The 26,145-nt window shown below is 38.6% G+C and overlaps 1 protein-coding gene and 1 long non-coding RNA gene across 18 annotated transcripts in view; one reads left to right on the forward strand and one right to left on the reverse strand.

Annotated features, from left to right (window-relative positions):
• The window catches only part of LOC123573021 (uncharacterized), a 42,556-nt gene extending 19,990 nt beyond the window's left edge, over positions 1-22,566 (reverse strand). The window contains exons 1-4 of one of the 3 annotated variants that reach the window (XR_012433497.1): positions 22,335-22,566; positions 18,266-18,360; positions 17,278-17,395; positions 8,381-8,569 (exon numbers count right to left, since the gene is read on the reverse strand). This is a non-coding gene — a long non-coding RNA (uncharacterized lncRNA). Of the gene's footprint in view, positions 1-8,012; positions 8,570-17,277; positions 17,396-18,265; positions 18,364-22,334 lie in introns of those variants that run through there. The other 2 variants (XR_006697720.3, XR_012433496.1) reach the window with 2 other exon arrangements.
• ADGRG6 (adhesion G protein-coupled receptor G6) overlaps positions 22,393-26,145 on the forward strand; it is a 135,356-nt gene continuing 131,603 nt past the window's right edge. For 9 of the 15 annotated variants that reach the window (XM_005551996.5, XM_005551991.5, XM_074037150.1 and 6 more), the window contains exon 1: positions 22,393-23,037. In XM_005551996.5, coding sequence (XP_005552053.1) covers positions 23,036-23,037 — 2 coding nt within the window. In that variant the 5' untranslated portion in view covers positions 22,393-23,035. Of the gene's footprint in view, positions 23,038-23,324; positions 23,444-26,145 lie in introns of those variants that run through there. The other 6 variants (XM_005551993.5, XM_074037151.1, XM_074037148.1 and 3 more) reach the window with 1 other exon arrangement.

The raw sequence follows: 26,145 nt of genomic DNA on the forward strand, positions 1-26,145 counted from the left end.
ACAACAACAAAAGAACAGAAAGTCTCAGTGGGTGCTGAGAATACTATATCAAGAAAGGAAGAGTTCGGTCACTACACTTTAGTATCATAAATGCCTTACTGATCCTCTTCTAGAAAAGAATGCCTACACTTTGTTCCCAATCTCATTTTGGATTATTATCCTTCTGTTCATTCAGATACAAACCCCAGAACCACTTAATAGCCTCCTTTATCCCCAGAATCCAAATACCCTCAATTCTACTTTGGTAATGTTAAAAACATTCATTTTCACTGAAAATACCTTACTTTCAGTTTTCTATTCTACACACAAATATTTTAAACATCCAACCATTTCTACAATGTCAGAATTATTTCTCCTTTCAGTTTTGTCAGTTTTGGGAGGTTTTCTATTAGGTGCATATACATTTACAACTGCTGTATCTTCTTGTTGTATTGACCCTTTTAATTTTATGATGTGTTTGATGTCTCCTGTAGAAATATTCCTTTGCTGGATGCCCTCTCTCACCACTCCTATTCAACATAGTGTTGGAAGTTCTGGCTAGCGCAATCAGGAAAGAGAAAGAAATAAAGGGTATTCAATTAGGAAAAGAGGAACTCAAATTGTCTCTGTTTGCAGATGATGATTGTATATTTAGAAAACCCCATCGTCTCAGCCCAAAATCTCCTTAAGCTGATAAGCAATTTCAGAAAAGTCTCAGGATACAAAATCAATGTGCAAAAATCAGAAGCATTCCTATACACCAATAATAGAGAGTCAAATCATGAGTGAACTCCCATTCACAATTACTACAAAGAGAATAAAACACCTAGGAATCCAACTTACAAGGGATGTAAAGGACCTCTTCGAGGAGAACTACAAACCACTGCTCAACAAAATAAAAGAGGACACAAACAAATGGAAGGACATTCTATGCTCATGGATAGGAAGAATCAATATCATGAAAATGGCCACAGTGCCCAAGGTAACTTATACATTCAAGGCCTCCCCATCAAGCTACCATGGACTTTCTTCACAGAATTGGAAAAAACGACTTTAAAGTTCATATGGAACCAAAAAAGAGCGTGCATAACCAAGACAATTCTAAGCAAAAAGAACAAAGCTGGACGCATCATGCTACCTGACTTCAAACTATACTACAAGTCTACAGTAACCAAAACTGCATGGTACTGATACCAAAACAGATATATACACCAATGGAACAGAATATTGGCATCAGAAATAACACCACACATCTACAACCATCTGATCTTTGACCATCCTGACAAAAACAAGCAATGGGGAAAGGATTCCCTATTTAATAAATGGTGCTGGGAAAACTGGCTAGCCATATGGAGAAAGCTGAAACTGGATCCCTTCCTTACACCATATACAAAAATTAACTCAAAATGGATTAAAGACTTAAACGTAAGACCTAACACCATAAAAATCCTAGAAGAAAACCTAGGCAATACCATTCAGGACACAGGCATTGGCAAAGACTTCATGACTAAAACACCAAAAGCAATGGCAACAAAAACCCAAATACACAAATGGGATCTAACTTAACTAAAGAGCTTCTGCACAGCCAAAGAAACCACCATCAGAGTGAACAGGCAACCTACAGAATGGGAGAAGATCTTTGTAATCTACCCATCTGACAAAGGGCTAATATCCAGAATCTACAAAGAACTTAAATTTACAAGTAAAAAACTAACAATTCCATCAACAAGTGGGCAAAAGATATGAACAGACACTTCTCAAGAGAAGACATTTATGCAGCCAACAGTCATATGAAAGAATGCTCATCATCACTCGTCATCAGAGAAATGCAAATCAAAACCACAATGAGATAGCATTTCATGCCAGTTAGAATGGCAATCATTAAAAAGTCAGGAAACAACAGATGGCTGGCGAGGATGTGGAGAAATAGGAACGCTTTTACGATGTTGGTGGGTGTGTAAATTAGTTCAACCATTGTGGAAGACAATGTGGCGATTTCTCAAGGATCTAGAACTAGAAATACCATTTGATCCAGCAATCTCATTACTGGAATATACCCAAAGGATTAGAAATCATGCTACTATAAAGACACATGCACACGTATGTTTATTGTGGCACTATTCACAATAGCAAAGACTTGGAACTAACCCAAATGTCCATCAATGATAGACTGGATTAAGAAAATATGGCACATATACACCATGGAATACTATGTAGCCATAAAAAAGGGTGAGTTGATGTGTTTATGTCCTTTGCAGGGACATGGATGAAACTGGAAACCATCATTCTAAGCAAACTGTCACAAAGTCAGAAAACCAAACACCACTTGTTCTCACTTATAGGTGGGAGTTGAACAATGAGAACACATGGACACAGGTCAGGGAACATCACACACCAGGGCCTGTCGGGGGTGGGGGGTTGGGGGAGGGATAGCATTAGGAGAAATACCTAATGTAAATGACAAGTTGATGGGCGCAGCAAACCAACATGGCACATGTATACCTATGTAACAAACCTGCACGTTGTGCACATGTACCCTAGAACTTAAAGTATAATAAAAAAAGAGAAATATTCCTTTGCTAAAAATTCGGTCATATGTTAACATAACAACTCTAGCTTTCTTACGCTTACTTCTAAATTTACACTGTTTTCTATCCTTTTTCTTTCAACTTGCTAGTGTTTCTGTATTTCATTTGTGTCTCTTTTAGACAGCAGTAGAGTTCTGCTTTTAAATCCAGTTTGGCATTTTTTTGACTTTTATTTTGTGTGTTTAGTCAATTCACATTTAATAAAATTATTTATAGTGTGGGTTTCAAGTCTGTCATTTTGCTGTGTTTTTAAATTTGTTTCATTTCTGTTTTGTTCTTCTTCCCTTTCTTTCGTGCTTTCTTTTGTGCTAACCAAATATTCTGCATTATACCATTACAAATCTTGTATTGACATTCTAACATTTTTTTTGTTTCACTAGTGGTTGCTCTGGGTATTAAACATGCAACTTTAACTTACCAAAATCTACATAATTACTATTTAACTGCTTCCAGTTCAATATGGAAAATTTTCAGCAGTCTAGTTCTGTTTCTCTCTCCTTTCTTTGGAATGTTTTCATCTATATACAATATAATCCCAAGAGTATAGTAGTATAAATTTCACTTTAAATATGCATATATTTTGTAAGAGGTCAATAAAAAAAGTATGTGTCTGTACATGTAAAATAACTCATATATCACACATATCCTTTCTGTTGTTCTTATTTCCTGTATGTCTGAATTACCATATGATGCAGTTTTCCTTAGTTGGAAGAACTTTCTATAGCATTTTACATAGTGCAATTCTACACTATTTAATAGCAATTATTTTAATCAAAAATAATTTTAGCTTTAGCTAAGTATTTTAGCTTTAGTTTAGAATAATTTCTCTGACTATAGGTATCTTGAATTATAGGCTTTTTTCTTTCAGCGTTTTAAATATATCATTCCAATATCTTCTATCCTGATGCTAATCATATTGTTATTTGTCATATGTCATATATGCCATATGTAATATGTCATTTTCTTTTGCTGCTTTCTAATTTTCTGATTATTTCTGGTTTTCATTAGTTTGAATTTGATGTGCCTGAGTATGATTTTCTCTGTTTTCCTTCTACCTGAGTTTCACAAAGATTCTTGCATTTGTAAGTTTATGTTTGTCAACAAATTTAGAAACTTCTATTCAATTATTTATTTAAATTTTTTTTCTCTCATTTATTTCAGTCCTCTCCTTCTTGGATTCTAAGTACATGTGTGCTGTACCAGTTGATATTGTTGCAAAACATTTTTATTTTCTTCTATATTTGCTTCCTTTCTATGTATCAGAGGGAATAATTTTTATAGAAAATTATTTGCAATTTGCAAGCACACTATTTATATGCCACTTAAAATCTGTAGTTGAATTTATCATCAGGTTTTTCTTTTAGTTATAATTTCTAGATATAGAATTTTCAGTTTTTTATTTTCATTTTTTGATATCACTATATATTTACTCATTAATATGATGTTTATTATTTAATTATTTGAACAAGGTTTAATTTTTTGAAAATATTTGTAGTACTATTTTGAATTTTATAACTGTTATATTTAACTCCCAGTCCCACTTCAAATGAATTTCTCTTGACAGCTTTAATCTTTTTGTAAATTTTTTTGTATGACTTATAAACTTTAGTTGAATATTAGACACTGTAACCACGCTGCAATGTGTTTTCCTCTTCTGAGAATTGTTGAATTTTTGCTAATAGTCTCTAACTTGCCTGAATTCAAACTGTGACACCTATCTCCATGTAGTGCATGGCACATATATCTCTGCTCAGTGTTTTGGGTTTTAGTAGCTGGGATTTTATTTCAACTGGCATCTTGGAAGTCTCCATAGCTCACGCGAAAAAAAAATCAATATGACAAAAGGTGTGTGTGTGTGTGTGTGCTCGCACATGTACATGCACATATATCTTTATTTTGCTGGATGAAAATGGACAATTTTAGAACCATCATACACTGAGAGTTCCTCCACCACACTGACAGGCCAAAGGATTATTTCTGGAAAAGATGCCACGTTGTTACATTTCCTCATTCAGTCTTGCCTCCCCTTCTAAAACACGATGAAATGGAAGCTCAGGAGCTTCAGATACCACCCAGCCTATCCATTCTATTTGATTTAAGCAATAGGTTATTGATTTTGACTTTGGAAGTTTATATTTACTTTCAAGAACTCTGTGTCCTGCCAACTCTGCCTGAGATTTTCTCTTTGTCTTTTCTCTTATAGTCATCAGGATTTTACCATACTTGGGGGCCCTTTTAAAATTATAGCTTAACACTTCAACGTTGTATTTCGTGCTGTCATCAAAGATAGATGACTTTAAAAAAAAAACCCAGAAATCTGAAAACAATTTAAATTACATGGAAGAGGTTCAAATAATGACCAACATTCGCCCAACATTTTGCAATTTTTAAGGCATTGCCCATCTATTATCTAATGTGATCCACACAATAAGTAGAATAGGTGTCACTATAATTGTAATTTTACCAAAATTAAGCTAAACGTTCAAAGTCTCTTAGCAGTTATAACGTTTCTTTACAGGATGCGTAAAACAATTCTGCTTTTATGTCCCCAGGGCCCACGTCATACTCCACTCAGCTTAGATTCTTTGGAAATATGGCAAGGGTCCATACTCACTTTGACTTCAAAACCAATGTTTCTTTCATTTATGCTATGCTTCCACAGCTGTACTACTGTAGGACTAATAGGGATTATGTCAAAAATGTTAGTTTTAGAAATATATTTAACAATTCCATCTGAAAGTCCAATCATGAAAATAATGTTTATACTTTAATTTTAGATTAAATTCAAATCAGATACAGTTACATATAATTAAATGCCCATAACTCACATTTATATTTATATAGTGTATAGTTCACCAATTTAATCAAAAATATTAATTTTAGCATATCATTATTTGGCATATGAACAACAAGGAAAATATATAGTGTTAATAATTTGAACTTCATAATATAGGGCCAAACAAGAAAAAATGCTGTGACTATATTAATACATTGTCTATAAGGTTAGGCAGAAATTCAGGGTTAAGTCTGTTTTGTAGGAAACAAGCTTACCTTATTAGGAACAAATGTAGACACATAAAAGAAAAAGAAATTTGTGGAAACATCATAGTCAAATCTTTATTTTAGTTATAGGCACTAATAACTGTTTTGAAGACAAAAGAATATGACAAAATTAGCTGTAATACTTTTGTTAATATTAATAATTACTATAATTTATTTTATTCCTATTTTTGTCAGGTTGCATAATGCTGGGTGTTTTATGTATAGTGCCCTTTACTGCTAAATCTAAAAAGGAGACTTTATTACACTGTTAAAAAACTGCTTAATACATTGAATATTGTCTTTAAATATGAGCACACACAACAAAAACTGGATTTTCATTTAGGGATTACCATTTTACTTTCTACGAAATATTAGATAATACCTCTAATTGAGCTCTCTATGTATTAGAACTCAATAAATGTTGAATTGCTAATAATTAAAGAAATTCTAAATTTCTTTATTAATCTAGCTCTGAGTATTTAAAACAAAGAAGTACAGCAAATAATTTTCTATTTTCTTCCAATTTTTACAATGATTTGCTGAAAGGGAAATGTCTCTTTTAAGAGGCAGTAGCCATTTCAAGTATGTTTCATGAATAAATCTACTGTTTATAGAACACAACTTTGTATTATGTTAACTGTGTCAGCATGATGAAGAACCCTGAAGACCAGTGTCCAGCAAGAATAGAATAATAGTTCTCTTAAACTGCGCTGAAATCAGTTCTCATCCAAAGCGATGGCCTAGGCCTTGAAAACAAGAGGAAAAGTTTATTGTGACTAGCTAATCTGGAAAAGTAAGATATTGATTCTGGGGAAACCATAAAAATGATCACGTGCCCACGGACAGGAGTCTTGTTAAATTCGGCAGAGATTTTCATTTAAATCAATGATCATATATAAAAATAGAAATATGTAAACTAAGAGTGCAACTCCATAGTGGCATTTGGCTTTTAAACATTAAGCAATATCAAACTTAACATACTCATGTAGATTGTGATAAAGTAAAACAAAAATCAATTTGTGACATGACAGATGATTTCTTTGATATTGACCATTATTTCTATAATGGGTAATGAGAAACTGATTATAAAATGTATTAATATAGTACAGAAATAATTAAGTAAAAATATTACAGATAACTTTAAAATACTGATTTAAAAATCTTTTAAATGATATTGTTTTAAAAAATATTTCACTGGTTGAATCAGTTTGGATTCTAGGCATAGTTGCCCATGCCGAAAGCACTGCCATTTTCCATGTCAAAATATTTTTTTTCCTGAAACTACCTAACTATTAGCAGCTGTCTGTGTGAGAATAGAGGGAGGATTGTTTTACTTCACTCAAAGATTAATGATATTTTATAACTTCAAAAGAAGTTTTCAATTCTGGCTTTCATGGCAGGCACCTCCTTCTTTTCTCTTTTTATTTTATTGCCACGTTTTAAACATAATTATTCACGCTGTGGCACATTAAAATCATCTACAAAGGATTTTTTGTTTGTTTGTTTGTTAAAAACAAGATTTTGCTTGCTATTAACTCTGCAGAATTTCACTATTTTCTCTTTCATTTACCAGGTAAGCATTATAATCATTCCAATCATATTTTTGCTCAAATATTTAATGCTGGCTAATGGAGATAAGAAAAAGGGTGGGATGGGGAGGTTTAATTTGTTCTTATTTTTCTTCAGCTTGTATTTTTTAGGTTCTCAAAAGAAGATGTAGCAACATTTCAATGATATAAATTAAGTCAGGAAGTAGTAAAATTATTATCCACATCCATAATTCCCTGACTTGCTACCAGAGTTGTAACTAGGCAACAGAACAGTCATAAGCCTACACTGGAAATAAGCAAGGCTTCCACCAGCCTGTCCTCTTCCTGATCGCCCCCTTTCACTTCATGTCAAAAGCCTTAGGCTTACTGGTCGCTTTTTAATCTTGTGTGTGATTCTTCCAGCAGGACACCCTCCAAATTATGAGAATTAAACTTTTTTTTTTTCGAGACGGAGTTGCCCAGGCTGGAATGCAATCGCGCGATCTTGGCTCTCTGCAACCTCCACCCCCGGGGTTCAAGCAATTCTCCGGCCTCAGTCTCCTGAGTAGTTGGGATTACAGGTACCCACCATCATGCCTGACTACTTTTTGTATTTCTGTAAAGACGAGGTTTCACCATGTTGACCAGGCTGGTCTTGAACTCCTGACCTCAGGTAATCCACCCCACTTGGCCTCCCAAAGTGCTGGTATTACAGGCATGAGCCAACGCGCCCAGCCGAATTAAACTTATCAAGGACTTCCAACGAACTGTGTAACCACCCGTCCATCCTGCCATGAGGTCACTTTCTTGCTTTATGATTGTATTAGTCCATTTTCACACTGCTATAAAGATACTACCTGAGACTGGGTAATTAATAAAGAAAAAAGGTTTAATTGACTCACAGTTCCACATGGCTGGGGAGGCATCAGGAAACTTACAGTCATGGCAGAAGGCGAAGGAGAAACAAGCATCATCTTCACAAAGTGGCAGGAGAGAAAAAGCATGCAGGAGAAACTGCCACTTTTAAACCATCAAGGTCTCATGAGAACTGCCCCACCATCACAAGAACAGCATGGGGGAGACCACCCTATGATATAATCACCTCACACCAGCTTCCTCCCTCCAAATGTGGGGATTACGATTCAAGATTGGATTTGGGCAGGGACACAGAGCCAAACCATATCAATGATAGATAATCACCATCTTGCAAAGGCCATTCTAGAATAGTATAGTGGGACGCACCTACTCAGGAGATTGAGGCAGCAGAATCACTTGAACCTGGGAAGCAGAGGTCGCCGTGAGCCGAGAGAGTGCCACTGCACTGCACTGCACAGGCTGAGGTAGGAGGATCCCTTGAGCCCTGGAGGTTGAGGCTGCATTGAGCCATGATGACGCCACTGTACTCCAGCCTCTGAGGGGACAGAGTGAGACCTGTCTCAAAATAAATAAAATAAAATAAAATAAAATAAAATAAAATAAAATTCCTTAATAGCATATCATATCACTGAAAATAAAATTCCTTTCTGCACCTTGACTTACAAGACTCTGCATTATCTGATTGTTTGTATGTCTGCTTTCCTATTTTCTCCCCTTCACCCATTATATTTTACCCATAGCTACCTTCGTTTCTGCCTCTCAAGCTTATTCTATGTTTTTCTGCCTTAGATTTTTGTAGTAAGTAGATCCCTCTGCCTTGAATGTTTTTCTCCTAAATTTAGGCATAGCTGGCTCCATTTCATCAACCAGATCTCATCTTAAGATTTTAAGTGTCACCTTCTTGGAGGTACTTTCTATGGGTACTCAACCTAAATTAGCACACTCCATTCTCAGTTATTTTTTCCATCATTTTAAATACTTGCTGCTTAGTTTAGATAATAGCTTCACAAATTGCCATTGTATTTCCTTTACAAGAAAATCAAAATGTGCTCTAATACCTCTAAAATCTAAAGTCTACTGTCTCTTCATCTCTATAAATAAATTATTGGCTGCATAGTTCTAAATAAAATAGTGTGCCTATCCTTTTAAATAAATCAATCTTTTCTCCAATTGTAAAAAAAATCTCTGATATTAAATTCTGCATCAAGAGCCCTCATATAAAGGATAATTGATTTGGTTTCACAACATGTTTACTTCTATTCCAGTTTATCATTCTCCCATGGGGAATTTGATTTTGCTTTCTGTCATGCACACATACACACGCACATACAATTTCCATTTACTGCCAAATCCCTGGAAAACTACTTCACTTTGATATTTTAAAAACAGATCACAGAAAACTTGTACAGAATCAACTCAATAAAGCAAAACTATTACTTTCTGTTTGTGCTTGTCTCTTTCTGGCCAGACTTTTCATTGTACATCAACAGTATGTCTGTTGCTCAGTAGTTTTGAAATAATGAAAAGATAAAGTTTCCCACATAAAGTAGATCCTTTTAATTATTTAACTATATTTGACAACTGATTATATATTGCTTTATTTATTTCTTAGATAATAAATATCGTATCAATCAGGATCAGCTAGATTACAGTTAGTAATGACCACATATCTTAGTGGCTTATAGCACTGAAAGCTTATTTGGGGCTCATGCTATATTTCCCCTGTGGTTGGCTGGAGCAGCCACTCCACATCCTCCTCACTCTGGAATCCAGGCTGGTGAAATCTCCACCACTTAGAATATGGCAGGTGGCTGTGTCAGGAGGAAGAAAAGATGACCAATTGTGCACTACCTCCTAACAACTCCTGCCTCAAAATGACACACATCATTTATACTCATATCTCATTTGCCAGACCAACTCATTACCATGCCTAACATTCAAAGGAAAGAGAAGAACAATCCTACATGTCCTGAGAAGAAGAATCACACCAGTGGCAAGCAGTCCCAATAATTCTCACAGTTATATCATGTAGAAATACCAAAAAAAAATCATGTATAATTGTATAAATTAAAAAGAATCCAGCCAATCGTACTTTGCACAACGCCAGTCATCAAACAGTCTAGATATCTGTTATGAAAGAATGGACTAGATAGAATTAGGTCTCTTCGACTTCATATTTCCACCTCATCATATTTCCATTCTCCTTGAATTAATATTTTTATTGATGCTGCAGTATTCATTATCTCACCCAGTGCTACTGCAATGACTTCCTAACTTCTCTCCTTGCAGAAGTCTTCTTTATTATAGGTTCATTCTGATTAGTTTTCTATAACATCGTTTTAATTCTGTGGCTTCCTTGCCAACAAGATAAACAAAAACAAAAGACAAACAGCAAAAACTAAGCTTAACTGGTTCTGCATATCCTGTAGGATCAAGACAAGTACTTAGGCCTGACTCTCCAAACCTTCCACAATTTACCATCAATCAGTCATTCTCTCCTCATTGGCCTCTAGAATTCTACCACTGTAGCCAGGCTATTTGTTCACATTACCACATTTTAAAATTTTTTTTCTTGTAGTATAGTTTGAAGTCAGGTAGCGTGATGCCTCCAGCTTTGTTCTTTTGACTTAGGATTGTCTTGGAGATGCGGGCTCGTTTTTGGTTCCATATGAACTTTAAAGCAGTTTTTTCCAATTCTGTGAAGAAACTCATTGGTAGCTTGATGGGGATGGCATTAAATCTATAAATTACCTTGGGCAGTATGGCCATTTTCACGATATTGATTCTTCCTATCCATGAGCATGGTATGTTCTCCAATTTGTTTGTGTCCTCTTTTATTTCACTGAGCAATGGTTTGTAGTTCTCCTTGAAGAGGTCCTTTACATCCCTTGTAAGTTGGATTCCTAGGTATTTTATTCTCTTTGAAGCAATTGTGAATGGAAGTTCCTTCATGATTTGGCTCTCTGTTTGTCTGTTACTGGTGTATAAGAATGCTTGTGATTTTTGCACATTTATTTTGTATCCTGAGACTTTGCTGAAGTTTCTTATCAGTTTAAGGAGATTTTGGGCTGAGACGATGGGGTTTTCTAAGTATACAACCATGTCATCTGCAAACAGGGACAATTTGACTTCTTCTTTTCCTAACTGAATACCCTTGATTTCTTTCTCTTGCCTGATTGCCCTAGCCAGAACTTCCAATAATATGTTGAATAGGAATGGTGAGAGAGGGCATCCCTGTCTTGTGCCAGTTTTCAAAGGGAATTTTTCCAGTTTTTGCCCATTCAGTATGATATTGGCTGTGGGTTTGTCATAAATAGCTCTTATTATTTTGAGGTACGTTCCATCAATACCGAATTTATTGAGCGTTTTTAGCATGAAGGGCTGTTGAATTTTATCAAAGGCCTTTTCTGCATCTATTGAGATAATCATGTGGTTTTTGTCTTTGGTTCTGTTTACATGCTGGATTACGTTTATTGATTTGCGTATGTTGAACCAGCCTTGCATCCCAGGGATGAAGCCCACTTGATCATGGTGGATAAGCTTTTTGATGTGCTGCTGGATCCGGTTTGCCAGTATTTTATTGAGGATTTTTGCATCGACGTTTATCAGGGATATTGGTCTAAAATTCTCTTTTTTTGTTGTGTCTCTGCCAGGCTTTGGTATCAGGATGATGTTGGCCTCATAAAATGAGTTAGGGAGGATTCCTTCTTTTTCTATTGATTGGAATAGTTTCAGAAGGAATGGTACCAGCTCCTCCTTGCACCTCTGGTAGAATTCAGCTGTGAATCCATCTGGGCCTGGACATTTTTTGGTTGGTAGGCTATTAATTATTGCCTCAATTTCAGAGCCTACTATTGGTCTATTCAGGGATTCAGCTTCTTCCTGGTTTAGTCTTGGGAGAGTGTAAGTGTCCAGGAAATTATCCATTTCTTCTAGATTTTCTAGTTTATTTGCATAGAGGTGTTTATAGTATTCTCTGATGGTAGTTTGTATTTCTGTGGGGTCGGTGGTGATATCCCTTTTATCATTTTTTATTGCATCTATTTGATTCTTCTCTCTTTTCTTCGTTATTAGTCTTGCTAGCAGTCTATCAATTTTGTTGATCTTTTCAAAAAACCAACTCCTGGATTCATTGATTTTTTTTGGAGGGTTTTTTGTGTCTCTATCTCCTTCAGTTCTGCTCTGATCTTAGTTATTTCTTGCCTTCTGCTAGCTTTTGAATGTGTTTGCTCTTGCTTCTCTAGTTCTTTTAATTGTAATATTAGAGTGTCAATTTTAGATCTTTCCAGCTTTCTCTTGTGGGCATTTAGTGCTATAAATTTCCCTCTACACACAGCTTTATATGTGTCCCAGAGATTCTGGTATGTTGTATCTTTGTTCTCATTGGTTTCAAAGAACATCTTTATTTCTGCCTTCATTTCGTTATGTACCCAGTAGTCATTCAGGAGCAGGTTATTCAGTTTCCATGTAGTTGAGTGGTTTTGATTGAGTTTCTTAGTCCTAAGTTCTAGTTTGATTGCACTGTGGTCTGAGAGACAGTTTGTTACAATTTCTGTTCTTGTACATTTGCTGAGAAGTGCTTTACTTCCAATTATGTGGTCAATTTTGGAATAAGTGTGATGTGGTGCTGAGAAGAACGTATATTCTGTTGATTTGGGGTGGAGAGTTCTGTAGATGTCTATTAGGTCTGCTTGCTGCAGAGATGAGTTCAATTCCTGGATATCCTTGTTAACTTTCTGTCTCGTTGATCTGTCTAATGTCGACAGTGGGGTGTTGAAGTCTCCCGTTATTATTGTATGGGAGTCTAAGTCTCTTTGTAAGTCTCTAAGGACTTGCTTTATGAATCTGGGTGCTCCTGTATTGGGTGCATATATATTTATGATAGTTAGCTCTTCCTGTTGAATTGATCCCTTTACCATTATGTAATGGCCTTCTTTGTCTCTTTTGATCTTTGATGGTTTAAAGTCTGTTTTATCAGAGACTAGGATTGCAACCCCTGCTTTTTTTTGTTCTCCATTTGCTTGGTAGATCTTCCTGCATCCCTTTATTTTGAGCCTATGTATGTCTCTGCATGTGAGATGGGTCTCCTGAATAGAGCAAACTGATGGGTCTTGACTCTTTATCCAGTTTGCCAGTCTGTGTCTTTTAATTGGAGCATTTAGTCCATTTACATTTAAGGTTAATATTGTTATGTGTGAACTTGATCCTGCCATTATGATATTAACTGGTTATTTTGCTCATTAGTTGATGCAGTTTCTTTGTAGCCTCGATGGTCTTTACATTTTGGCATGTTTTGCAATGGCTGGTACCAGTTGTTCCTTTCCATGTTTAGTGCTTCCTTCAGGGTCTCTTGTAAGGCAGGCCTGGTGACAAAATCTCTAAGCATTTGCTTATCTGTAAAGGATTTTATTTCTCCTTCACTTATGAAACTTGGTTTGGCTGGATATGAAATTCTGCATTGAAAATTCTTTTCTTTAAGAATGTTGAATATTGTCCCCCACTCTCTTCTGGCTTGTAGAGTTTCTGCTGAGAGATCTGCTGTTAGTCTGATGGGCTTCCCCTTGTGGGTAACCTGACCTTTCTCTCTTGCTGCCCTTAAGATTTTTCCTTCATTTCAACTTTGGTGAATCTGGCAATTATGTGTCTTGGGGTTGCTCTCCTCAAGGAGTATCTTTGTGGCGTTCTCTGTATTTCCTGAATTTGAATGTTGGCCTGCCCTACTAGGTTGGGGAACTTCTCCTGGATGATATCCTGAAGAGTGTTTCCCAACTTGGTTCCATTTCCCCCCTCACTTTCAGGCACCCCAATCAGACGTAGATTTGGTCTTTTTACATAATCCCATACTTCTTGCAGGCTTTGTTCATTTCTTTTTCTTCTTTTTTCTTTAGGTGTCTCTTCTCGCTTCATTTCATTCATTTGATCCTCAATCGCTGATATTCTTTCTTCCAGTTGATCGAGTCGGTTACTGAAGCTTGTGCATTTGTCACGTATTTCTTGTGTCATGGTTTTCATCTCTGTCAGTTCGTTTATGGCCTTCTCTGCATTAATTATTCTAGTTATCAATTCTTCCACTCTTTTTTCAAGATTTTTAGTTTCTTTGCGCTGGGTACGTAATTCCTCCTTTAGCTCTGAGAAGTTTGATGGACTGAAGCCTTCTTCTCTCATCTCGTCAAAGTCATTCTCCGTCCAGCTTTGATCCGTTGCTGGCGATGAGCTGCGTTCCTTTGCAGGGGGAGATGCACTCTTATTTTTTGAATTTCCAGCTTTTCTGCACTGCTTTATCCCCATCTTTGTGGTTTTATCTGCCTCTGGTCTTTGATGATGGTGATGTACTGACGGGCTTTTGGTGTGGGTATCCTTCCTGTTTGTTAGTTTTCCTTCTAACAGTCAGAACCCTCAGCTGTAGGTCTGTTGGAGATTGCTTGAGGTCCACTGCAGACCCTGTTTGCCTGGGTATCAGCAGCAGAGGCTACAAGTGTACTTGTCTGATTCTTGCTTTGGAAGCTTCCTCTCAGGGGTGTACTCCACCGTGTGAGGTGTGGGGTGTTGGTCTGCCCCTACTGGGGATGTCTCCCAGTTAGGCTACTCAGGGGTCAGGGACCCACTTGAGCAGGCAGTCTGTCCGTTCTCAGATCTCAACCTCCGTGTTGGGAGATCCACTGCTCTCTTCAAAGCTATCAGACAGAGTCCTTTGCGTCTGTGGAGGCTTCTGCTGCTTTTTAATTTGTTTTTGTTGTTGTTGTTGTTGTTTAGTTGTGCCCTGTCCCTAGAGGTGGAGTCTACAGAGACAGACAGGCCTCCTTGAGCTGTTGTGAGCTCCACCCAATTCGAGCTTCCCAGTGGCTTTGTTTACCTACTTAAGCCTCAGCAATGGTGGGCGCCCCTCCCCCAGCCTTGCTGCTGCCTTGCTGTTAGATAGCAGACTGCTGTGCTAGCAATGAGGGAGGCTCCGTGGGCGTGGGACCCTCCCAGCCAGGTGTGGGATACAATCTCCTGGTGTGCCCGTTTGCTAAGACTCTTGGTAAAGCGTAGTACTGGGGTGGGAGTTACCCGATTTTCCAGGTGTGGTGTGTCTCAGTTCCTGTGTCTAGGAAAAGGGATTCCCTTCCCCCTTGTGCTTTCCAGGTGAGGCGATGCCTCGCCCTGCTTCAGCTCTCCCTGATCGGGGGCTGCAGCAGCTGACCAGTGCAGCAGCTGACCAGTCCGGCACTCCCTAGTGGATGAACCCAGTACCTCAGTTGAAAATGCAGAAATCACCTGTCTTCTGTGTTGCTCGCGCTGGGAGCTGGCGACTGGAGCTGTTCCTATTCAGCCATCTTGCTCCGCTGTCCTGCTACAGTAACCAAAACAGCATGGTACTGGTACCAAAACAGAGATATAGACCAATGGAACAGAACAGAGTCCTCAGAAATAATACCACACATCTACAGCCATCTGATCTTTGACAAACCGGAGAGAAACAAGAAATGGGGAAAGGATTCCCTATTTAATAAATGGTGCTGGGAAAATTGGCTAGCCATAAGTAGAAAGCTGAAACTGGATCCTTTCCTTACTCCTTATACGAAAATTAATTCAAGATGGATTAGAGACTTAAATGTTAGACCTAATACTATAAAAACCCTAGAAGAAAACCTAGGTAATACCATTCAGGACATAGGCATGGGCAAGGACTTCATGTCTAAAACACCAAAAGCAATGGCAACAAAAGCCAAAATAGACAAATGGGATCTAAGTAAACTAAAGAGCTTCTGCACAGCAAAAGAAACTACCATCAGAGTGAACAGGCAACCTACAGAATGGGAGAAAATTTTTGCAATCTACTCATCTGACAAAGGGCTAATATCCAGAACCTATAAAGAACTCAAACAAATTTACAAGAAAAAAAACAAACAACCCCATCAAAAAGTGGGCAAAGGATATGAACAGACATTTCTCAAAAGAAGACATTCATACAGCCAACAGACACATGAAAAAATGCTCATCATCACTGGCCATTAGAGAAATGCAAATCAAAACCACAATGAGATACCATCTCACACCAGTTAGAATGGCAATCATTAAAAAGTCAGGAAACACCAGGTACTGGAGAGGATGTGGAGAAATAGAAACACTTTTACACTGTTGGTGGGACTGTAAACTAGTTGAACCATTGTGGAAGACAGTGTGGCGATTCCTCAAGGATCTAGAACTAGAAATACCATTTGACCCAGCCATCCCATTACTGGGTATATACTCAAAGGATTATAAATCATGCTGCTATAAAGACACATGCACACGTATGTTTATTGCTGCACTATTCACAATAGCAAAGACTTGGAATCAACCCAAATGACCATCAGTGACAGACTGGATTAAGAAAATGTGGCACATATACACCATGGAATACTATGCAGCCATAAAAAAGGATGAGTTTGTGTCCTTTGTAGGGACATGGATGCAGCTGGAAACCATCATTCTCAGTAAACTATCGCAAGAACAGAAAACCAAACACCGCATGTTCTCACTCTTAGGTGGGAACTGAACAATGAGATCACTTGCACTCGGGAAGGGGACCTTCACACACTGGGGCCTATCATAGGGAGGGGGGAAGGGGGAGGGATTCCAATGGGAGTTATATGTGATGTAAATGACGAGTTGATGGATGCTGACGAGTTGATGGGTGTAGCACACCAACATGGCACAGGTATACATATGTAACAAACCTGCATGTTATGCACATGTACCCTAGAACTTAAAGTATAATAATAATAAAAAAATAAATAAATTAAAAAAAATTTTTTTTCATGTTTTCCTACATTGTTGCTAAAATAGTTCCACTGGTTCAAACTGTCAGTGTAAGTCCAACCTATTCTTCAGAATTAATTAGAATTTCATCTTACCATGAAAGTTCATTCTGCAATCACCAGGAAGTTTGACATTGACTTCAGACAAAATCTTAGAATGTAACGCTTAATTAACAATTTGTACTGTTATATTGTGAGTTAGCTGCATGTGTTAGAATATCTCAGACTTACCAAGTCCAAAACTGAACTCTTGAGTTTTCTCCCCGAAACTGTTTCCTTCCCCGTCTTCTCCAACTCTGTGATTAAAAACTCCACTCAGTTGCCTAAGTGAAATATTTCAGGGTATTCTTTGTTTCTGCTTTCTCTTATACTCAATATCTAACTATAAGCAAATCACCTTCAAAATACCCCATATTCAATTACTTCTCATCACTTCCTTTTTCACCACCATAGTTGATATGATACATTATTCTCTCTTACCTGGATTATGCAACAGCCATCTAAATAGTCTCCTTGTTCTTACTGTTAAACTCCCTAGAGTCTATCTTCCATATATGTCAGATCATGGTCTCATCTACTCAGAAACTTCCAGTGACTTCTGTAGGGAGAGAGATTAAAACTTCTTTTTTTTTAACCTTCTTAGGTTCAGTGGCTTGGGCCTGTGAATTACACTTCAAAAAGACAGATCAACAGGAAAAAAGAACCCCAGAATTTGTTTATGCATGCAATGTACATATATATAGAAGAACTTAATGATGGGTAACTCAAAGGTGTGATTAGAATTTGGAACTTATATATCTTAACAAAGAAAGATAAGTTTGTGGAGAACTGACAAAACAAAGGAAAAGGAAACTAGGCTTCCAGGGACAGTCAATTGAGGGAAGGTAAATATATAAAGGGAAACTAATGGAAGATAAGGGTTATTTTAGTAAGGTTTGTTCGTGCAGACCAATGTTGGTGCTGACATTCCAACTCCAGTAACAATGGTTGTTTTCCTCTTCATGGTATGAGAGAAGGAAGGACATTCATGTCCTGCTTTTAGGCAAATCAGGGGAGGACAAAGAGCTCTTTCTGTTTGCTGCTTCATAATTGCCTTCAGCTCAAAATAATCATTATGCCAATGTAGCATATCATGGGGTGGCATATTTTGATCCCCTTCACTAGTTTATTTCACAAAGCCTGTTCTAGTCAGAAGGTACATAACTTGGTCTACTACATTCTCTTAGAAAGAGAAATGAGAAGCTATCTCCTATCATGTTAGAAAAGAGGTTGGGTGGGGGAGGGGCAGTTTGTGAGATCAGGGAGTTGAGTGGTTTCCAAGAGAAGCTTTGTACCCTGCCCCTCAGATAGAGACCCAGGAAGCAGGCAAGGCCACAAAGAGAGAAGGGCTGCTTGGAGGGGGCCAGGCTGATGAAGACTGATAGGCCATTAAGGGAATGAAGAAAGAGCCTGAAAGAGACTTACTTACCAGACTGACATCCTATGTGGACCAATGGCCAGCGACCAAAAAGGTTGATATCTACTGATACAAGTAAGTCAAAGACCACATTTCTTTTACCCTCTCTGCTGAAGAAAGCAAGAAACTTGATGAATCAGAAGGACACGGACTGATTAAGGCAGAATGAAACATAAACACAGAAATTTCCAATTGGGTTGAATTATTTACAAATATATATTTATTAATCTACTTGATTTGTGGAATAACATTTATATACTCCCTGGCACATAGAAGGTCAATTTATTATAGTTACTATTCCTGCTATATTTGATTTTATGTGTATGTCCATCTCTTTTTGGTTAATCTGATGCTTAATTGTATGTGTCAACTTGGCTTGGCCATGGTGTTCAGGTATTTGGTCAAACATTATTTTGCATATGTCTGTGAAGGTGTTTCTTGGATGAGATTAACATCTGAATCACTGGACTTTGCATAATGTCCTCTAGGTGCATTCATGTTGTCATAAATGACAGAATTTGTGTTGCTGAAACAATGTTTTGCTGCTCAAAAAGTCAACACCAACTTTTATTTACATAAGAGTAATATCCAGTTCAAGAATGGTAAGGATCTCACTGTCATCAGGGCTGAGGTTTGAAATCCACTTTGAGTACACTGCAAAGAGGGCTGATGTTGACTAATATGCAGATAGGAAAGGGCAAGTCACATGTGTGGTGAGGAGCCAGACACTGAATGGTTAAAATAACTAGGGCTGTCAAAACTGAATGAAGGAAGGCTCAACAGAGAGATGATAGCTGTTTTCAGATATTTGAAAGGCTTATTGTGGATGACAGAATGTGCTTGTTCTGAATGGGAGTTGAAAGCATGAATGTTTGATTCAATCCACAGAAAGAGGAAGCTTCTCACAGTTGAGTGTGCATCAATGTTAAGGGATTCAAACAGATGTTCAATATTCATTTTGTCTGGAATGTTGTCAGAGGATTCCTGTGTGTAGAGGAATGTGGTCTTGGCACTTTTCAGTTTAGGATAATCATAAGAGGGTGGGCAGAGACAACTAATATTAGCAAACTTCAGGAAATATGCTGAATGCTTCATGTCATTAGAATGTCTAATGACATCAGAATGTCTCACTGAATCTGCCTAACAGCTCTATGAGTTAAACATTACAAGCATTATTATTCTTATTTCACAAATCAAGCTTAGTTTACATAGCAAACTGCCAGAGTTCACAATGCTGAGAAATTGTAGGGGCAAGTTGAGAATCCAGGTCTATTGCATTAAAAGACTATATACTTTCCACCATACACTCCATTTCCCTAACATGCTTTTTCAAAAGAAAAGAACAAATTCTTAGTTTGAGGACAAAACTGCCAAAATATACAGATTTTATTAACAAACTGACCGATGACAGGCACCGATTCATTGAAATATTTTAGCTATGATTCTGATCATGTATTAATTTCAATGCTTAAAATTATGAACATTTTAACATATAGTAATAGCACATGTGAAAACTACTGTCTTCTTGATATATGTCCATCTTTTTTTGGTTAATGTGATGGTTAATTTTTTTATGTGTTAACTTGGCTTGGCCATGGTGTCCAGATTTGGCCAAGCGTTATTCTGTATGTGTCTGTGATGGTGTTTCTTGGATGAGATTAACATTTGAATCAGTGGGCCTTGCATAAAGTCCTCTAGGTCCATCCATGTGTCACAAACGACAGAATTTCTATCTTAAAGGTCGAACGGCATTCTATTGTGTATATATTCCATGTTTTCTTTATTCATTCATCCACTGATGGACAGAGAGAGAAAAAGCAAATGATCCCACTTACATGTGGAATTTGAAACAAACTAATAAGAGTAGAGAGTACAATGGTGGTTACCAGAGGCTAGAGGGTGAGGTGGGGTGGAATGGTGAAATGTTGGTCAAAGGATACAAAGTTTTTCTGTTAGAAGGAATAAGTTTTTGAAATCTATTTCACAGCATTGTGAATATAGATAATAATGCCTTGCATATTTCAAAATTGCTAAATTTCAAATGTTCTTATCACAAAAATGATAAACATGTTAATTAGCTTGATATAATCATTCCACATGGAATGTCAAAATATAAAAATATCACATTGTATCCCACAAATATATACAATTATAATATGTCAAAGACAAAAATAAATGTCAAAAAGAAAATCAGAATAAAAACTATTAAAAAAATCGGGGGACTATGTACAGAGATGATTATCCTCCTTTCCGTAGGTAAGCCTCATCCAAGTGGTTGAAGGCCTTAACAGACCAAAGACTGATCTACCCTAAGCAAGAAGGAATTCTGCCAGACTGCATTTGGATTTGGACTATAACTCTTCCCTGAATCTCCAGGCTGCCTGACTGTAAATTTTGCACTTGTACCTCCACAATACCTTAAAACTAAAATATATCAATCTATGTACATACACACATCTAACTGGCTCTGTTCTTCTGGAGAACACTGAATAATGCAGTTATTTATATTTCTTTTCTTTTTTTGAGACAGAGTCTAGCTCTTTTGCCCAGGCTGGAGTTCAGTGGTGCAACCTCAGCTCACTGCAACCTCCACCTTCCAGTGATTCTCCTGCCTCAGCAAAAGTAGCTGGGATTACAGGTGTGTGCCACCATGGCTATTTTTTTTTTTTTTTCCCCAGTAGAGATGAGGTTGCACCATGTTGGCCAAACTGGTCTTAAACTCCTGACCTCAGCTGATCCACCTCAGCTTCCCAAAGTGCTGGGATTACAGGCATGAGCCACCATGCCTGGCAGTTATTTATATTTATTTGCTCTTATATTTCCAGGTTTCTTCTAGCTTTAAAATTCTATGACTGGAATAAATACATATGTGAACTTGGAAGTAGATCTTTCCCCTGTCAAGCCTTCAGATCGGACCACAGCCTTAGTCACCACTCTAATTGTAGCCTCCTGAGAGACATTGAGCTAAGGCACATCCACGTTCTTGACCCACAAAACTGTGAAATACATGTTGCTTTTAAAAAATTTCATGAATGGCACTTAAATTTCTTTGGGACTATATCATTTAATAGAGACTGACTCAAAAGGGGAGTCTGGGAACCTGATCTTAGCCCCTGGTCACCTCTAGCTGGTGTGCACAGACCTCAGATCTTGTCAGTCTTATTTCCCTATCTGTTAATGTGAGAGAGTTGGGCAGAAGAACTTAACTTCCCTTAAATGCTACAACTCAATGTCTCTATTAATCATACTGTTTATTCATCAAAATGAATACTGATAAAAATGACAAGTAGAACACACCCTAGATGTTCAGGCCTCTGGAATTGGTGGCAGCGTCCCAGCTTCCTGCCTGTAACTGTGAGTAAGTCCTGCTTTACCTCTTCCCCACCCCCGCACCCACCAACAGTTCTCTATCACAAGCTAATCAGCGTTAAATAATTGTTAGGGCACTTCTGTGCGTGGCCTGTGCATCTGCCAGTGTGTACCCCGTGCAAGCTGGGCTGTTAGGGTTCTGGATGTGCATACAGTCCTGGCACCGGAAGGTTTGCCTCTAGCATTTTGTGGACTAACTCTGGCAGTACACAATGGGAAGAAAACCTTTTTCCAAGTGTAAGCCCTTCTCTCTTCTCATTCCCAAGGAGGTGTGTCCAGATCTTTTGCCAGGCAGCTACTTTACAGGAGCATTGGAGAGCAGGAAGCTAACCTTCCCCAACGAGCAGCTAGATTTACATTGGCAAATCAATCCCTCTCAATAAAATGTTATGTGACCATCTTCCCAGCCCCGTGTTAACATCCCTTCATTTTTTCGAGCAAGCGAAACAGTGAGAGAAGACAGAAAAGTAAAGTGGCAGAAAAGTTAAGCAAAGCAACGACCCGGGAGCGTGGCGGGGAGACCCGCGCGGGGACTCGGGTGGGCTGCAAACGCTGGGGAGATGCCACAGGAGCGCCTGCCTTCCCAGCTTCTCCTTTCTCTCGTTGAGGGTCGCCCCGGTTCAGCGCTCCCAGCATTCTGGCGACCTCCAGGTCCGCCCTGTCCCCTCCCCGCTCAGCCCGGCTCTGCGCCCATCGCCCACCCCACGCCTACCCGCCGCCACTCTCCCTTCGCCGCTCGCTCCGAGAGCGCCTGTCCCGCCCCGCGGGGCGACTTCTCCCTTTCGGCCCTGAGGTTCAGGATCCTGGGTGGGGCAGCTGCGCCTCCGGGACAGCCCTAGCCGCAGAGCGCCCAGACCTGGGCCGACGGAGTCCGTTCAGAAGTCCACGCAGCCGGCGCCGCCGCACCTGAGCCCCGGCTCCGGTCACGCCGCTGCGCCGGAAGCGCGGGCGGAGCGCACGGGCCGGGGGAGAGTAGCCTGCGCCCACGAGGGGGACCCAAGTCCCCAGGGTGGTGGCCGAGTCCCGCCTCCCGCCAGCAGGGGCGAGGACCTGCGACGCGCACCCTTCTGCCCACGCACCCTGCCCGGCCGGGTCTCCTCAGCACCAGCGCCACGCACACCCGACTTCCTCAGCTTCTAGCCCTCACCCTGCCAACTTCCCTGCCAGGAGGAACCTGCCGCCAGCCTGCTTTCTCGCCCGCAGGCCCTGCGCTGAACGCCGCCGCGCCCAGGGTTCACCTTACGCCGTCGGGAAAGCCCATGAACTCTGCAGAAACAGCGTAAAGGAGGGTCCCGCCGCAACGCACGACTGGGGCCCCTGGGTTCCCCCTGGGTGGAGCAGCTGCAGCAGAGCCGGGAAAGTGGTGGAGGATGATCTTGCGGCCGAAGGGGACCTCGACGCAGTAATGTCAACATGTAAGTCCCACCTTTCAGCTCGGAATTCCTTCACTCTTTTATCTGTGTTCACCCTCTGACGCCCCCTCCCCGACCACCCCACCCGCAAGAGAAATAATTTTGTAAGGACTTCAACTGCACGGAGGGAATAAACTAGTTTGTCTTCAGTTTGTCCCTCGAGGCACTGAGGAGTAGGACTATTGCCAAGTGGAGTTGTGACACGTGTGTGTGGCTTCCCCCTCCCAGCGAGGTAAACCTCACATTTGGGCGGTGTAAAGCCTAATAAAAAAGGGCAGGGCTTCAAGAATGGGGAAAACGTGTTTTCAATTCAAATTAAACAAGGAGTAACAGGCACCGCTCCTCCGGTCCAGGGGCCTGGCCCTGCCAAGAAGGCGCTCTCCGGGATCAACACCTGGGGTCTTGGAAGGTACTGGTATGCCGAGAGAATGTTGACTTTACACATTGTCACCATTGACTGTAGAAGTTATTCTTGGATCTTTGGGGTGTTTGAATTTTTTTTAAGGTGCGCAGAAAATGTTTTCAGTGTGCTTTGGAGATTAAGAAGTAATTAAGGGTTATGCCACGTTACATGATAGGATCTGAGGGGACTTCCATAGACTTATGGGGGCGGGGAGAATTGGGGCATTGAAACAGAAACTTGAAAGATTTTGCTTCCATAGAATTGTCATCCTAATGGTGAGGTGGCTCAGAGCGACCCCATGAAAGGGTCGCCACGCACCGTCTGGCCTTCCAGAATGGGAAAAGGAAGATTGTACTCAAAAGGGCCAAGCTTATATTTGTGTCCAAACAAGAAGTTTCTTTTTCTTGTAATAGGTAATTTTCCTTCTGGTGTTTTACTTAATCTTGGGCGGACACCGTGACAGACGTTTTATCCCCTTCCACTAACTCACGTACAACAATTTCTAGAACTTGGTAGTTAACCCTCCTTTCCCCAACTCCTGGATCCTACATGAATTTACTCTTTCAGTTCAGTACATAGGGAAAGACCTGCCCCCTAGGTCCTGTTTTTCCAGACTTTCCTGCACTTTCCATTCCCTACTTCCCCACTCCCCAAACACACATTTTTAAAATAGGAGAAAGGATAGTGCCCACAAGTGTAGCACTCTGTAACTCTGTTCCTAGTACTGTGAGATGTAATCAGATATGAACCACTTATTTTTACTAAAACAGCATGTGAAATAATTCCACACCTGGGAGTTTTAAAGTTTCCTTTATGCCGGTGGAATCGGCAAGGTATAACTTGAAAAAAATTATTTTGGGATACAGCCAGCATTTTCATATAAGACTTGTTCTCATATACAGGCTACACATTTTGAAGTAATATGAGCTTGTTTTCAGCTTCAGTTTTTCTTGAAAATATACCTGGGATTTTAACATCAGGTATTTGCCCAGGTTTTTTCAGCTTTCCTAAGTATTTAGATCTTATGAGAAAAAAAGCATATTACACATAAAAGTATAAATACCTATTTTTAAAATAAAAGATGTTAAGCTTATCAACAGGTTATGTAAAAATTTCCTGATCATGAAATTAAGTTATATAGTCCACTTGAATTCTTCGTGATTAAAAAATCATGTCATTATTGGCCCCATTTGTTTAATCATTCCCGTTCCTCCTTGCCTGCCTCCCCACCAGCCCCTCCTGTACACACACAAACACACACACAATTTTTTTCTGAACCATTTGAGTACAAGTTGTATACATAAGGGCTTAAGAGTTTAATTTTTCAATTGAAATTTTAAAAGTGTTTCTAACTTCAAATATAGTTGCCAAAAAGTACGGAGATCCAGTATACCTTTGACCCAGTTCCTCCAGGGTCATTATAGGGTAAAAGCGTGAATATGAAATCATGTAGAAAATAGGGCTTGATACCTGGATTTGAGATTCTTTATTGAGCTATTTTGACTGAAAGTTTCCATTTTTTACCAGATGGTAAGTATGTTTTTTTCCATTTTGCTGTTTACGATTCATATGGAGTGGTTTAGGATGGTCTGATTCTTTTTAGGTATTGGTTTGTTAGAATATATGGAAAGAATTACCAATCTTTCCAAGATTAATATTCTTATTATCTTGTTGAAAAATGTTAAAATGGGGAACATAAGCTATATTATGCTTTAAATTTTAATAGATTCAAGTACAGAAACTACTTATGTGTGTTTTATGCCTCCTCCTTGTGGAGAAAGTGTATTTGTATATTGTTATAGTCAAGTTCTGAAATTATAGGCTTTACGAATATATTTGGGAGTTGTAGTGACTGCATATTTTTCATACCCTAAGAAATTTAGTAGATGTAGCAAGACTTGCGTTAATTCATCTCAAGCTGCATGAAGCTACTGTTCCATTTATGGCTTATATAAATTACATGACATTGTGCTTTTTCAATATGAATGGTGAATAAGGCTATTGTCTCTTGATTTATGGGAAATATTAGAAGCCTGTAGTTTTGTAGCCTAACTGGACACATGACTCTGATGTCTGGAAATAATGATTTGAAAGAGAATTAGTTTACATATTAAAAATAAACTAATGACCGCTTTTTAAAATGTGACCATTTTTCTAACGGCCTATATATCTTACAGAGTTTACATTTCTGATGGGATGATTAAAAGTTTCTACAGTCTATTTAGAATTTAGACTAAATAGAAAACACTTTGTTCAATGTTTGTGGTATGCATGGGCAAAAACTGTTATCTTTCAATTTTCATTTCTAATTGGATGAGATTATTATCTACATTGGATGATGTTAAGAAGCAATATAGTTGACTGGGGTGGTACTGTATAAAGGATATATTGATAAAAATATGTGGCTACATGAGTGTCATCTTACTTTCCTTTATAAGCATTACTTGAAATGGAATTATCTGGAATGCCTTAAAAAAAGGTTCAAGATTAATTTATTTAAAGCAGAGCAAATATGACAAAAGTTTAACGTATTTAAAATAAGAGTGGTCAAAAAATCACAAATCAATGAGGAAAATATTTATATTTGTAATAGAAAACTATACAAATGACTTGAACATGACAATCCAAACAAAGGAAATTCAAATGAGACACAACTTCTTCTATCAAAGTGACAATGATTAAAGCAATAATACTCAATAGTGAAGAGA

The sequence above is a fragment of the Macaca fascicularis genome, chromosome 4 (genome assembly GCF_037993035.2).
Source record: "Macaca fascicularis isolate 582-1 chromosome 4, T2T-MFA8v1.1".
Taxonomy (NCBI): Eukaryota; Metazoa; Chordata; class Mammalia; order Primates; family Cercopithecidae; genus Macaca; species Macaca fascicularis.